Here is a 14,029-nt window from a genome sequence, read left to right as displayed (position 1 = left end):
GGACCTGTGGTGACGTCACTCCGGTCATCTCATGGTCCATCACATGATCCATCACCATGGTAAAAGATCATGTGATGACCGGAGTGACGTCACCACAGGTCCTTTTCCTGCACACAGCAAAAAAGAAGACAGAAGGAGATGCCGGGCCACGCGAGCAAGTGGATTAAGGTGAGTTAAATTTTATTTTATTTTTTTTATTTTTTTTTAACCCCTCCAGCGCTATTGTACTATGCATTCTGTATTAAGAATGCTATTATTTTCCCTTATAACCATGTTATAAGGGAAAATAATAATGATCGGGTCTCCATCCCGATCGTCTCCTAGCAACCGTGCGTGAAAATCGCACCGCATCCGCACTTGCATTTCTTAGGGGCCTGCGTTGCGTGATAAACGCACAATATAGAGCATGCTGCGATTTTCACGCAACGCATAAGTGATGCGTGAAAATCACTGCTTATGTGCACAGCCCCATAGAAATGAATGGGTCAGGATTCAGTGCGGGTGCAATGCGTTCACCTCACGCATTGTTCCCGCTCGGAATACTCGCTCGTGTAAAAGGGGCCTAACTGTAAAAAAAATGTGTTTGTGGGGTGAAATAGGAAGAAAAACGCAATTCCATCATTGTTTTTAGGGTTTCATTTTTACGGCAGTCAATATGTGGGGAAAAAAGGAAATATCCATGGAAAGTGCAATAGGACATTCTACAAATATTGCTTCACTTCTTTATTAAAGAGGGCCTGTCACCAAAAAATGCAGTGCAATCTGAAAACGCAATAGGAGCTGAGCAGATTGATATGTATTTTTGTGGGAAAAGATTCAGTGAAACCTGTAATTTATACATTTATATCTTTTTTTGACTTCCTGAACAACTATCAGTACAGGAGGGAGGTGTCATCAGTGACTGATATCTGTATGCACCCTTATACACAATGATGGCTATACTTCATTTCCACCTGTATCTCTATGCATTCGCTACTATTGTAGAGCACCCTCACTCATGAGTGAGGGTGCATGTAATCACTCACAGGCAGAAACTACCCATTTTTCCCTTTGTAGAATAATGAGCTGGGGGAGGGCTGACATCTGTATGCACCCTTATACACAATGCTATCAGTCACTGATGACACCTCCCTCCTGTACTGATAGTTGTTCAGGAAGTCAAAAAAATATATAAATGTATAAATTACAGGTTTCACTGAATCTTTTCCTGCTCAGCTCCTCCTGCTTGATTGCACTGCATATTTTGGTGACAGGTCCTCTTTAAATCCTTCTTTAACCACTTCTACCCCAGAGGTTTTTTTGTGTTTGCGTTTTCGTTTTGCGCTCCCTGCCTTCGAAGGGCCATAACTTTTTATTTTTCTGTTCACATAGCCGTATGAGGGCTTGTTTTTTGCGGGACAAGTTGTACTTTCCAAAGCCACCATTTAGTATTGCATACGATGTAGCGGGAAGCGGAAAATTTTTTCCAAATGGGGTGAAATTGCAAAAAAAGCAATTCCGCCACGGTTTTACCATTTTTTTTTTATTTATGACGTTCAATGTGCGATAAAAATGAACAGTTACTATCATTCTACAGGTTAATATGAATCCGGCGTGTGACGGACTGAACCGTCACTGGGGCTGCTGGAGCCTCCTTCCTATGGACTATGTACTCAGAACTATGGAGACCCCTCCCCCAGCTCATTATTCTACAAAGGGAAAAATGGGTAGTTTCTGCCTGTGAGTGATTACATGCACCCTCACTCATGAGTGAGGGTGCTCTACAATAGTAGCGAATGCATAGAGATACAGGTGGAAATGAAGTATAGCCATCATTAACAAAAAGGTAGAAATAACAGCGGCAACAAAAGTAGCAGCTGATCTATAGCAATGACAGTAATGAACTAAGTGATCATACAGCTATGCAAGGGAAAATAGATTTATTGTCACAAGTAAACATAGGCCACGAATAACTGTGGCAAAAAAACTGTAGTAGGGCACTATAAGTGACATATGAAAATAACAAGATAGAGCTGCCCTCACCACTGATAGTTGTAAATGTCTATGTAGTGTCTATGTATACATTGTAGGCCTGCATCTAACGATTATTTGAATAATCGATTAGTTGTTGATAATTTCATCGATTAATCTGGAAAAAACACCAAAATTACAAAAAAAGGGGTTTATATGATTGTACTTGAAAAATTATGTTCAAAGGCCATATTAAAACAAATTGTGAATGGCACTGTTATGGGGGATCTGTGGATGGCACTGTTATGGAGGGGTTCTGTGGATGGCACTGTTGTGGAGGGGTTCTGTGGATGGCACTGTTATGGAGGGGTTCTGTGGATGGCACTGTTATGGAGGGGTTCTGTGGATGGCACTGTTATGGAGGGGTTCTGTGGATGGCACTTATGGAGAGGATCTGTGGATGGCACTTATGGAAGGGATCTGTGGATGGCACTGTTATGGGGGATCTGTGGATGGCACTGTTATTGGGGATCTGTGGATGGCACTGTTATTGGAAATCTGTGGTTGGCACTGTTATGGGGGATCTGTGGATGGCACTGTTATTGGGGATCTGTGGATGGCGCTGTTATGGGGGATCTGTGGATGGCACTGTTATTGGGGATCTGTGGATGGCACTGTTATGGGGGATCTGTGGATGGCACTGTTATTGGGGATCTGTGGATGGCGCTGTTATGGGGGATCTGTGGTTGGCACTGTTATGGGGGATCTGTGGATGACACTGTTATGGGGGATCTGTGGATGACACTGTTATGGGGGATCTGTGGATGACACTGTTATGGGGGATCTGTGGATGGCACTATTATGGGGGGATCTGTGGATGGCACTGTTATGGAGGGGTTCTGTGGATGGCACTGTTATGGAGGGGTTCTGTGGATGGCACTGTTATGGAGGGGTTCTGTGGATGGCACTATTATGGGGGGATCTGTGGATGGCACTATTATGGGGGGATCTGTGGATGGCACTATTATGGGGGGATCTGTGGATGGCACTATTATGGGGGGATCTGTGGATGGCACTGTTATGGGGGATCTGTGGATGGCACTGTTATGGGGAGGGGGATCTGTGCACTGTTATGGGGAGAGGGATCTGTGGATGGCACTGTTATGGGGAGGGGGATCTGTGGATGGCACTGTTATGGGGAGGGGGATCTGTGGATGACTATGCTATGGGGGGATCTATGGATGACACTATATAGCATCTTACGCTATATGTGTCATCCACAGATCTCCCCCAAAGCAGTGTCATCCACAGATCCCCCTCCCCATAACAGTGCCATACACAGATCCCCTCCATAACAGTGCCATCCACAGATCCCCTCCGTAACCGTGCCATCCACAGATCCCCCTCCCCATAACAGTGCCATACACAGATCCCCCTCCCATAACAGCTCTGGCCCCGCCACTCACAGCAGTATTCCTTAACCGGCAGTAACTTTTACTTTAAATCACCGCATCTTCTTTTACCTTACAATGAAGCTCCAGTAACAGGCAGAGCAGGCGGCGGCGTAACGTCACTTACGCGCCTGCTACATCTACTTTATGAATGAAGCAGGCGGAGCCTGCGCGTCACGTGAGTAAGTGACGTTACGCCGCCGCGCCGCTCTACCTGTTACTGGAGCTTCATTGTAAGGTAATAAAGATGCAGTGATCTAAAGTTCAAGGACCCGCAGGCATAGCGCCTGACCGCCCGCTCCCGCCCGCATAGCAACGAATCGGCCAATTATTCGATAACTGTATTCGTTGACAACGAATCCCGTTATCGAATATTATCGATTAATCGTTGCAGCCCTAATACATTGTGGTAGGTGATAAAACCTTTTTTTAAAAGTTAATGAATAAAAGTAATGTTTTAGTTAATAAAAACAGTACATGATCAAAAGACGTATTTAGGTCCTGTTGGACCATCAATTAGCTCTATTACAGGCAAGGGCTCCATAGGAAATACTATGCAGCAGCCTCCTGTCATTCACAAAGGCAGTGCTGTACTAGTACGGTGCTGGCCGGGAAGGGGTTAAATATTTCATATAGCAAAAGCATAAAATCCCCACAGGAAAAAAGTCCACATGTGAACCAAAGGTGCAAGTCCAAACAGGTAATCCACAGGGAGACACGGTGAAGGTGAAACAATCACATACATACAGTGGGGGAAATAATTATTTGACCCCTTACTGATTTTGTAAGTTTGTCCAATGACAAAGAAATGAAAAGTCTCAGAACAGTATCATTTCAATGGTAGGTTTATTGTAACAGTGGCAGATAGCACATCAAAAGGAAAATCGAAAAAATAACTTTAAATAAAAGATAGCAACTGATTTGCATTTCATTGAGTGAAATAAGTATTTGAACCCTCTAACAAAAAAAGACTTAATACTTGGTGGAAAAACCCTTGTTTGCAAGCACAGAGGTCAAACGTTTCTTGTAATTGATGACCAAGTTTGCGCACATTTTAGGAGGAATGTTGGTCCACTCCTCTTTGCAGATCATCTCTAAATCCCTAAGGTTTTGAGGCTGTCTCTGTGCAACTCTGAGCTTGAGCTCCCTCCATAGGTTTTCGATTGGATTAAGGTCCGGAGACTGACTAGGCCACTCCATGACCTTAATGTGCTTCTTCTTGAGCCACTCCTTTGTTGCCTTTGCTGTATGTTTTGGGTCATTGTCGTGCTGGAACACCCATCCACGACCCATTTTCAGTTTCCTGGCAGAGGGAAGGAGGTTGTCGCTCAGGATTTCACGATACATGGCTCCGTCCATTTTCCCGTTTATGCGAATAAGTTGTCCTGTGCCCTTAGCAGAAAAACACCCCCAAAGCAAAATGTTTCCACCCCCATGCTTGACGGTGGGGACGGTGTTTTGGGGGTCATAGGCAGCATTTTTCTTCCTCCAAACACAGCGAGTTGAGTTAATGCCAAAGAGCTCTATTTTGGTCTCATCAGACCACAGCACCTTCTCCCAGTCACTCTCTGAATCATTCAGGTGTTCATTGGCAAACTTCAGACGGGCCTGCACATGTGCCTTCCTGAGCAGGGGGACCTTGCGAGCCCTGCAGGATTTTAATCCATTGCGGTGTAATGTGTTTCCAATGGTTTTCTTGGTGACTGTGGTCCCTGCTAATTTGAGGTCATTAACTAACTCCTCCCGTGTAGTTCTAGGATGCTTTTTCATCTTTCTCAGAACCATTGACACCTCACGAGGTGAGATCTTGCGTGGAGCCCCAGAGCGAGGTCGATTGATGGTCATTTTGTGCTCCTTCCATTTTCGAACAATCGCACCAACAGTTGTCACCTTCTCTCCCAGCTTCTTGCTAATGGTTTTGTAGCCCATTCCAGCCTTGTGCAGGTCTACAATTTTGTCTCTGACATCCTTGGACAGCTCTTTGGTCTTTCCCATGTTGGAGAGTTTGGAGTCTGCTTGATTGATTGATTCTGTGGACAGGTGTCTTTTATACAGGTGACTAGTTAAGACAGGTGTCCTTAATGAGGGTGACTAATTGAGTAGAAGTGTCTAACCACTCTGTGGGAGCCAGAACTCTTAATGGTTGGTAGGGGTTCAAATACTTATTTCACTCAATGAAATGCAAATCAGTTGCTATCTTTTATTTAAAGTTATTTTTTTGATTTTCCTTTTGATGTGCTATCTGCCACTGTTACAATAAACCTACCATTGAAATGATACTGTTCTGAGACTTTTCATTTCTTTGTCATTGGACAAACTTACAAAATCAGTGAGGGGTCAAATAATTATTTCCCCCACTGTATGTAACGTTTCAGGGTCGTTTGATTCACCTCCACCACGTTGATTATCTGTTTGAAAATGTGGGCTTGAAAATTTCACTTTTGGGCTCTGTTAACATGTGGAATTTTTTCCTATGCAGATTTTTTTAAAGAAGTAATACCATAGTGTCATACATTTTGGGGGTCATTTATTATACTGAAGCGGTTATTATACTGCAGCGGTGAGTTGCGCTGCTATCTGCGACTTCGTCCCGCTCACTCTAGGTCTAAAATTGTTGGCGCGGAGGCCGTAGAAAATGGTCTAAATGTGAGACAGCTAGGAAGCTGTCTTACATTTAGAAGCGGCACTAGATGTGCCGAAGTTATGTAGAGGCCTAAGCCTAAAACGCCTGTCTTAATAAATGTGCCCCTTTGTTTATTTTAAAAAAATGCATAATATTAATTTTAAAAATGTTGACACCCATACATTTTTTGGGTTAATAGAGCTGTGTCGGGGCTTATTATTTGCAGGGTGAACCATGTGGGATAAATAATCTTATATTTGAATCACTTGGATATTTATGCACACAGAGATACAAATTTTTTTCAGGGAATGTGGGATGGTTTTAATTTTTTTTTTGATATTTGTAAAAACCTTGGACTCAATACTCCACCCAAAGTCCTTTTGTGGACTGTAGTTTTCCAAGCAAACGTCTCAGCAACTTCTGATAACCAGAAGAAATGCAGTGCAGAAATTCCAAAAGGAGTTCAACCCAACAAAATCATAGATTAAAAATGAAACCTCAGATAGTTAAAGCACTACCACAGCCACATAAGAAGTGGTTTATAATACTCACAACAAAATTGGAATAAGAAGCATATTGATAAAACAGCAACCCACTAGGTAACACAAGACCTTGGCATTTGCCCTTTTTGGGTTCTTCAAGGGATGATGCTTCGTGTCTCCCATGTGGGCTTATATTTGCTATTGATCACATTCCTAAAAAATGCTGTTATGTTTCTCTTAAAGGGAACCTGTCACCGGGATTTTGTGTATAGAGCTGAGGACATGGGTTGCTAGATGGCTGCTAGCACATCCGCAATACCCAGTCCCCATAGCTCTGTGTGCTTTTATTGTGTAAAAAAAACGATTTGATACATATGCAAATTAACCTGAGATGAGTCAGAGCTTGAAAACATGACTCTTCTCTGGTCACACAAGTAAGATATGACTCTTATGTTAATTAGCATAAAAGGCAGGAAGTACAAAAATGCATAATACTTATTGAATTCGTCTGCAAATGAAATAAAAAGTGTAATTTATAGGTTTAGGTTAACACAATGAACATTTAGAAACGCTCAGTGAGGGTAGCATAGTAGAGGTGACAGGTTCCCTTTAAATGTATCCACTGGTAGTTGAGTAAGAAAATCCTAACCACTTAAGAAATCAACAGATTCATATGAGACGCGCACTCATAAATTGTAAATCATACATTTGGCATGTTATAGTATACATATATATATATATATATACTAGCAGAAGGACCCGACTTCGCACGGGTATATTTCATCTATTTCATTTAATGTTTGTGTGTGTTGTTAAAAGATATCCACAGTATCCACTATAACAGTAACATCTACAGTACCCCGCCCCTTTTATAGGGACTTCCACAGCAGCCCGCCTCTTTAACAGTGACCTCCACAGCATCCAGCCCCCTTAACAGTGACCTCCACAGCGGCTGCCCCTTTATTAGTAACCTCCACAGTACCCCATCTTCTTAACAGTGATTTCCGCAACACCCCGTCCCCTTAACAGTGGCCTCTACAGCAATCTGCCCTTTAACACTGACCTCCGTAGCAGACCGTCCCCTTAACTGTGATCTCCAAAGCAGCCTGCATCTAGGGTGGCCAGAGGTCCGGTTTTAGGCTGGACAGTCCGGCTTTCAGACTCCCTGTTCTCCGTCCGGCGCAGGACCTGGATGGACACAGGGATGTACTTTTGAACAGCTCACTCTCAGACAGCAGCACTGTGCTGTCTGAGTGTGAGCGGCAGGGAGAAAGTCACCCTCCCTCCCTCCCACCCCTGCAGCTGACAGAAGTTGATTTTTACCATTATTTTTTAAATCCCTGTCGGCTGCGAAGTGGGAGGGGGCGTGGCCTAGTGGAACCTGGGGGCGGGTTTTTAAGTCCAGCATGTGCAAGGTGGAGTTCCACCTTGTGGGTACGTCGCATATGAGGCGGTGAGCGAGAAGGCAGAAGTCACGCTGCAGCGCAGACAGGTGATCAGCAGCATGGTGAGAAATCCAAAAGCGTGAACAGACAGCCCGCACTTTCTGCAGCAGCTCTGACATATCGGGGTAATTTTTCAGGGACCTGTGCACCACCAAATTCAGCACATGTGACAGTCAAGGGATGTGCTTCAAACCATCTAGGCCCAGAGCTGCTACGAGATTTCTCCCATTATCACCCACCACCAGGCCGGGCTTGAGGTTCAGCGGGACCAACCACTCATCGGTCTGTTCTTCCTTGCCAGCCCACAGCTCCTGCGCGGTGTGGTGTTTTTCCCCCAAACATATGAGTTTCTGAACAGCCCCCTAGCTGTGCTGAAGTTGGTTGTGCAGGTGTTGCGCTGACGTGATGAGCAGGAGGTAGCAGAGTAAGAGGAGGATGCAACAGGAGGCACAGACAAACGTCCAGCAATCCTTTGTGGTGGTAGGATGTGCGCCAAACTGCTTTCTGCCTCGGGCCCAGCCACCACTACATTTACCCACTGGACAGTTAGGGAGATATAACGTTCCTTCCCGTGCTTACTGGTCCACGTATCGCTGGTTATTTTGACCTTGCCACTGATGGCGCACACTTGACCAGCAGGACATGGACGGCCTGCCTGGGACAGCCGCCGTCATTGAATTTTTAAAACTGTCCTTCTCCACCGGACAGAAGGGCAACATTTCAAAGGCCAGGAATTTTGAAATACTGGCATTCAGGGCCAGGGCTCACGGGTGGGTAGGGGGTACTTCCTTCCTTGTTGTCAGCACATTGCCTGAAGAACTGCCATGCCAGAGATCTCCTTTTTGCTGGCTTTGGTGTGGCCTGTACTGGCTGGGGGCCATCCGCTTTGGTTTTGCACCCTGCTCCCTCTTTTGCTGTGCGGCTGGCGCTGCATGATCTCCACTTTTTCCTCCGAACTGCACACGTCACTCTGATGACCTGGATACCATGTGAGGTCTAGGACCTCATCATCCTTCACCCACTCCTCACCCCTGCTTTCCTGGCCAGTCTGCACAGTGCAGAAAGCCGCAGCAGTTGACACCGGTGTTTCATCATCATCGGCAGAGACGCACTGCGGCGGTCCTCCCATGTCCTCATCCTCAAACTTAAATGGTTAGGCATCAGTGCACTCAATCTTTTCCACTTCTGGGGCAGGGCTAGGTGCATAGCCCACGGAAACCCAGCCAGCAGAGTCATCAAAAAGCTTAAGTGACTGCTGTATGATTAGGTGCTCAGCAGGGGTTGAGGTGGAAGACAGATGCCCATGGGCCGCCAGTGCCAACTCTGCACTTTCAGCAGAAGACCAGGTGAAGGAACAGGAGGCATTGTCAGCCATCCTGTCTACTACTGTCTCTACTTGTTCTGGCCTCACCATTCGTAGAGCGGTATTCGGGCCTACAAATGATGCAGAACCTCCTGTCGCCTGCGTGCACCATAAGAAAGTGTTTCATTTTGGCACGTAGCTGCCACAGATCGACAACGTCTTCTCCCTACAGCAGGAGCTCCACCAATACCAGCATCACCACATCGTCCCCTAGTTAATACTCCTCTCATTTTTTTAGTCACGCTTATGGGCCCCCACCAAATTGGCTGACAGATGAACAATTGTACTTCTGTGTCACGGGTGCAAATTAAGTGTTTTGCACCCCAAAAAAATAATGGCTGGAGATCACCAACACAATTAACAGACTGATTAACTCTACTATTACAGTAAGACGGATGCAACGGGGGACTTTGGAACCCCAAAAAATTGCATTGTGTCACCGACACAATTATACTGATTCACTCTGGTATTACAGTAAGACGGATGCAAAGGCAGTGTGATGAACCCCCAAAAATTGCTTTGTATTACCGACAAACATCTGACAGGTTAAATATTGTTTTTTCCGTGTCACAGGGGGAATTGAAGTGTTTTGCACTCAAAAAAATAGCTACTTGTCAGCGACAAAATTAACAGACTAATTTACTCTCCTATTACAGTTAGAGGGATGAAAATGCGGCATTATTAATAAAAAAAAATTCCTTTGTGTCACCAATACAATGAACAGACTGATTAAACCTCCTCTAACAGTTAGATAGATGAGAATGCAGTGTGATGAACCCCAAAATTTTGCTTTGTGTCACTGACACAATTAACAGACTAATTTACTCTCTGATTACAGTTAGACGGATGAAAATGCAGTGTTATTAATAAAAAAAATAAAAATGTGCTTTGTGTCACCGACACAATTAACTGACGGATTACCTATTGTATTTCCGTGTCACAAGGGCAATTGAAGTGTTTTTCACCCCAAAATGGCTGTATCACCCACACACAAAAGCACAATTAAGTATTGTATCTCTGTGTCAGTGGTGCAAAGATATTGTATTGCACCAACCAGAAATGTCTACAGGTCACCCAAAGACTTCTTATAAAAACTAAAAAAAAAATAACACGGTCTCTGTCCCTACACTAATCAGAGCAGAATGGCGGCACACCAAATGATCCGGCATTTGTGCATGCAGGTCACATAGTGCAGCCTTTCAACAAGCTTTATTTAAACTCCGAAAAACAGACCTTCGTGCCACTGTCTGTGTTCGGGTATCCGGACATCGTAATGTTCGGTACGAACCTGAACAGTGCGGTCCGGGTTTGCTCATCCCTAGTGCACAGCTGTTAGATGTTAGTGAGGTAGTACTGAAAATTTTGAATAACTTCATTTCTTTGAATGAAATGTCAACACAGATTCTAGAGAACGTGTCACAGCTACTGCAAGATCACTTGTTTAGGAATTGAATTTATTACAAAATGTATTGATCATCTGTCGTCTTTTCATTCTAGGTTGCGCAGCTAATGGAGATGGGGTTTTCTAGGGCAGATGTCTTAACTGCTCTTAGGGCTTCAAACAATGACGTCAACTTGGCTACCAATTTTTTATTACAACGATGATAATTCAGGGAAAGGTGCAATATTATATTTTACTCATCCAAAGATCTTTTTTACGTATAATTATATGTAAAGTATATTACAGATTAACTGAGGGAATGAAAGGAACATATTTTTACTCACTCTGCTGATGTTGTAAAGCATAGAAAATTGTTTCTCCTACATTATTTAAAGATATGAATTTTGCTTTTTTTTTTTTTACTCTAATTGGAAAATTCATATTACGGTACCTTTTGTGTTTTTGTTCCAGGAGTAATTGTGGAAACTGCGCTGATTATATTAAGGTTTGAACATTTTAAGGGATTCAAAGTAGCAGAGCTGAACATGTCATATGATATTGTGAAATCATGATGTCTTACTCATGTAGTTTCTCTTGGGCCTGAATATAAAATCTGCTGAGTTTTCTTAACCTTATTACTCTCAGGGCAATCTGACATACACAAAACCTAAGTAGTAGAATAGCAGTACTAGTGGTCAAATCTTGGTCCAAAGTCACATACAGCCAAGAAAGCCAAATAACCACAGCACTCGTACATTAGAGCATAGCACATCAGTCAACAAGTCCCACTTTTTTGGAGTATTGCAGACTATTAGGTATACCCCTAACCTAAAACCATGCATTTTGTAGAAGTAGACACCTGGCACATTGTGAAAGTACCATACCACCCAGCAGTTTACATCCACGGGCACTTTCTTGCCGTTTTCATTAAAGGGTAGCATTTTGCAATTCATAAAAGTTTATATTGGTGGCTTAAAGTCTGACTATTACACACAACACATAAAAACTCTAGATACACAGCATTCACATATGCCTGTGTCTAATTTACATGTATTCACAAATTCATCAAAACTGCAAAGACCTAAAATCTTAATGACCAAGGTGATGTAGTCACAAGTGACCTGATTATAGAGTGATTATATATGCAACTCTTTATCTTCTTTCCAATTAAAAAAAACACCCCTAATGTGACAGAGTGGTGGGTGATAAAACAAGGAAACGTGTAATATATACCCCCCTCCTTGGGGTCACAGGGAAGAGATATTTCTTCTTGCATTCACTTGTAGATGCACTCTTCCCTCGCCTACACAGAGACAGTGCCAGAAGGTGAAACGTTTCATCATGCTCCCTGAGGCTGTTGTTAAGGACATGCATGGCAGTAGAAGAGTTAAAAGGAACCTGTCAATCTGCAAGCAGCATGTTCTTGAGCAGAGGGAGCCGAGCGAGTTGATATATTGTCTCAGTATAAAGCTACTTTCACACTGGCGTTTTGGTTTCCGTTTGTGAGATCCGTTCAGGGCTCCGTTCAGGGCTCTCCCAAGCGGTCCAAGACGGATCAGTTTTGCTCTAAGGATAAGGATCCGCTCAGAATGCATCAGTTTGCCTCCGATCAGTCTCCATTCCGTTCTGGAGGCGGACACCAAAACGCTGCTTGCTGCGTTTTGGTGTCCATCTCACGAAACTGAGCCAAAACGGATCCGCCTTGAACACCATTGAAAGTCAATGGGGGACGGATCAGTTTTCTATTGTGACAGATTGTGTCAGTGGAAACGGATCCGTCCCCATTGACTATTACATTGTGTTTCAGGACAGATCCGTTTTCACTGACAATCTGGCACAATAGAAAACTTGACTTTCAATGGTGTTCAAGACGGATCCGTTTTGGCTATGTTAAAGATAATACAAACAGATCCGTTCTGAACAGATGCATGCGGTTGTATGATTGATCCGCACCAAACGCGAGTGTGAAAGTAGCCTTCGATGAAATCTCTGCTCATTTTCAGTATAGGAGTCCATCGGGCTATCCTAGCCAGTAATTGACAGCTATCTCTCTGTGCATGCTGATAGAGGGAAGGCTGTCGATGTCATTGAGTGATGCTGCCCACTGGACTGCTAAGCTCAGAATGAGCAGCCATTTTAAACAATAAATGACATTATACATGCATTACCAGTATATTTTAATCTCCTCAGTTCCCTTGCTAGATAGGATGCAGGTAGATTGGACAGCATTTTCATAGTAACATGTTCCGTTCAAATTTATATATTTTTTATTTTATTTCAGAATTAAGATATCTGCATGCAGTCTCTAAACTTTAAAATTGTTTTGAGCCCGTCGTTCTCCTATGTTCACTCTCCACGTGCACTGATGTTATGTCCACACTATGTATGACAGATTGCACGGAGAGCAGTGGGGTAAGAGCACAGTCCTTCAGCGTATTGCCCGTTTCAGCTCTTACACAGATTTCCTTTGACATTAACCGATAACAGCGCCAAAGAAGTGATGAAGTGACAAATGTAGCTCATATACATCTGAACATATGGGTAGTTTCTTGGTATGACTTTTTTGCAGACAGGGCTTCTTATGTATCAGTTTGTAAGTAAATGATATATGTTTCTAAATGTCTAATAAATTCAAAAATAAAGAATGTTATTCAGATATTCTGAAATTGGCTGAGCTGCCATACTTTAATATTGTTCTGTTGGGTCATGTAGGGAAAACAAAGCACAATGTTAAAAATAATAGATTTGGACAGTGTTGTTTGTTCCTTAAGTGTGCGATGTCTTGACATTTATATTGTGACATGCAGTACACAACGCCCCGCTCTCACTTCCCGTGACTGTCTGTGTGGTGACCTTGTTTTATGTGTCTCTTTTTGATGCAGTAGACTATGGCCGATTAGATGTTGTTTATGGATATGTTAGGACACTATTTTAAATGATGTTTATTTTATATTCATGATCAACTCAAAGTGAGACCACATTCACATGGTCAGTATTTTGCATCCATATGAAGAAGTAAAAACCAGAAGTGAGACAGAAATCCTAGAAAGACTTGCAACTCCTCCGTGTCTGGACCCCATCCTGATTTTGGCTTGCAAAACGCTGACCAAAATACTCACTGTGTGAAAGTGGCCTAAGGTGTAGTCTAGCAGATCAGGGACTTCTGTGGAATCTACAATCACATCCATAACTGAGAAGACTGGAGTACAACGTTCCAGGGTGTATCCACAGGAGCCAGCAACACATGGTGAAATCCCACCCAATTTTACCAAATGGGTGGGCCAGTATCTGGTTGTAGCTGCACATGTGCTGTGAACAGCACATGCATGCAGCT

The 14,029-nt window shown here is 43.4% G+C and overlaps 1 protein-coding gene across 5 annotated transcripts in view; it reads left to right on the top strand.

The window, feature by feature from the left end:
* The window catches only part of UBAC2 (UBA domain containing 2), a 196,510-nt gene extending 183,160 nt beyond the window's left edge, over positions 1 to 13,350 (top strand). For 4 of the 5 annotated variants that reach the window (XM_040425273.1, XM_040425272.1, XM_040425270.1 and 1 more), the window contains exon 10: positions 10,812 to 12,157. In XM_040425273.1, the coding sequence (XP_040281207.1) occupies positions 10,812 to 10,919 (108 nt within the window). In that variant the 3' untranslated portion in view covers positions 10,920 to 12,157. Of the gene's footprint in view, positions 1 to 10,811; positions 12,158 to 12,976 lie in introns of those variants that run through there. The other variant, XM_040425274.1, reaches the window with a different exon arrangement.
* The last annotated feature ends 679 nt before the right edge of the window (positions 13,351 to 14,029 follow it).

This window comes from Bufo bufo, chromosome 3 (genome assembly GCF_905171765.1).
Source record: "Bufo bufo chromosome 3, aBufBuf1.1, whole genome shotgun sequence".
In the NCBI taxonomy this organism is placed as follows: domain Eukaryota; kingdom Metazoa; phylum Chordata; class Amphibia; order Anura; family Bufonidae; genus Bufo; species Bufo bufo.
Note: the sequence above shows the minus strand (reverse complement) of the source record. Positions and strands in the feature narration are given on the sequence as shown.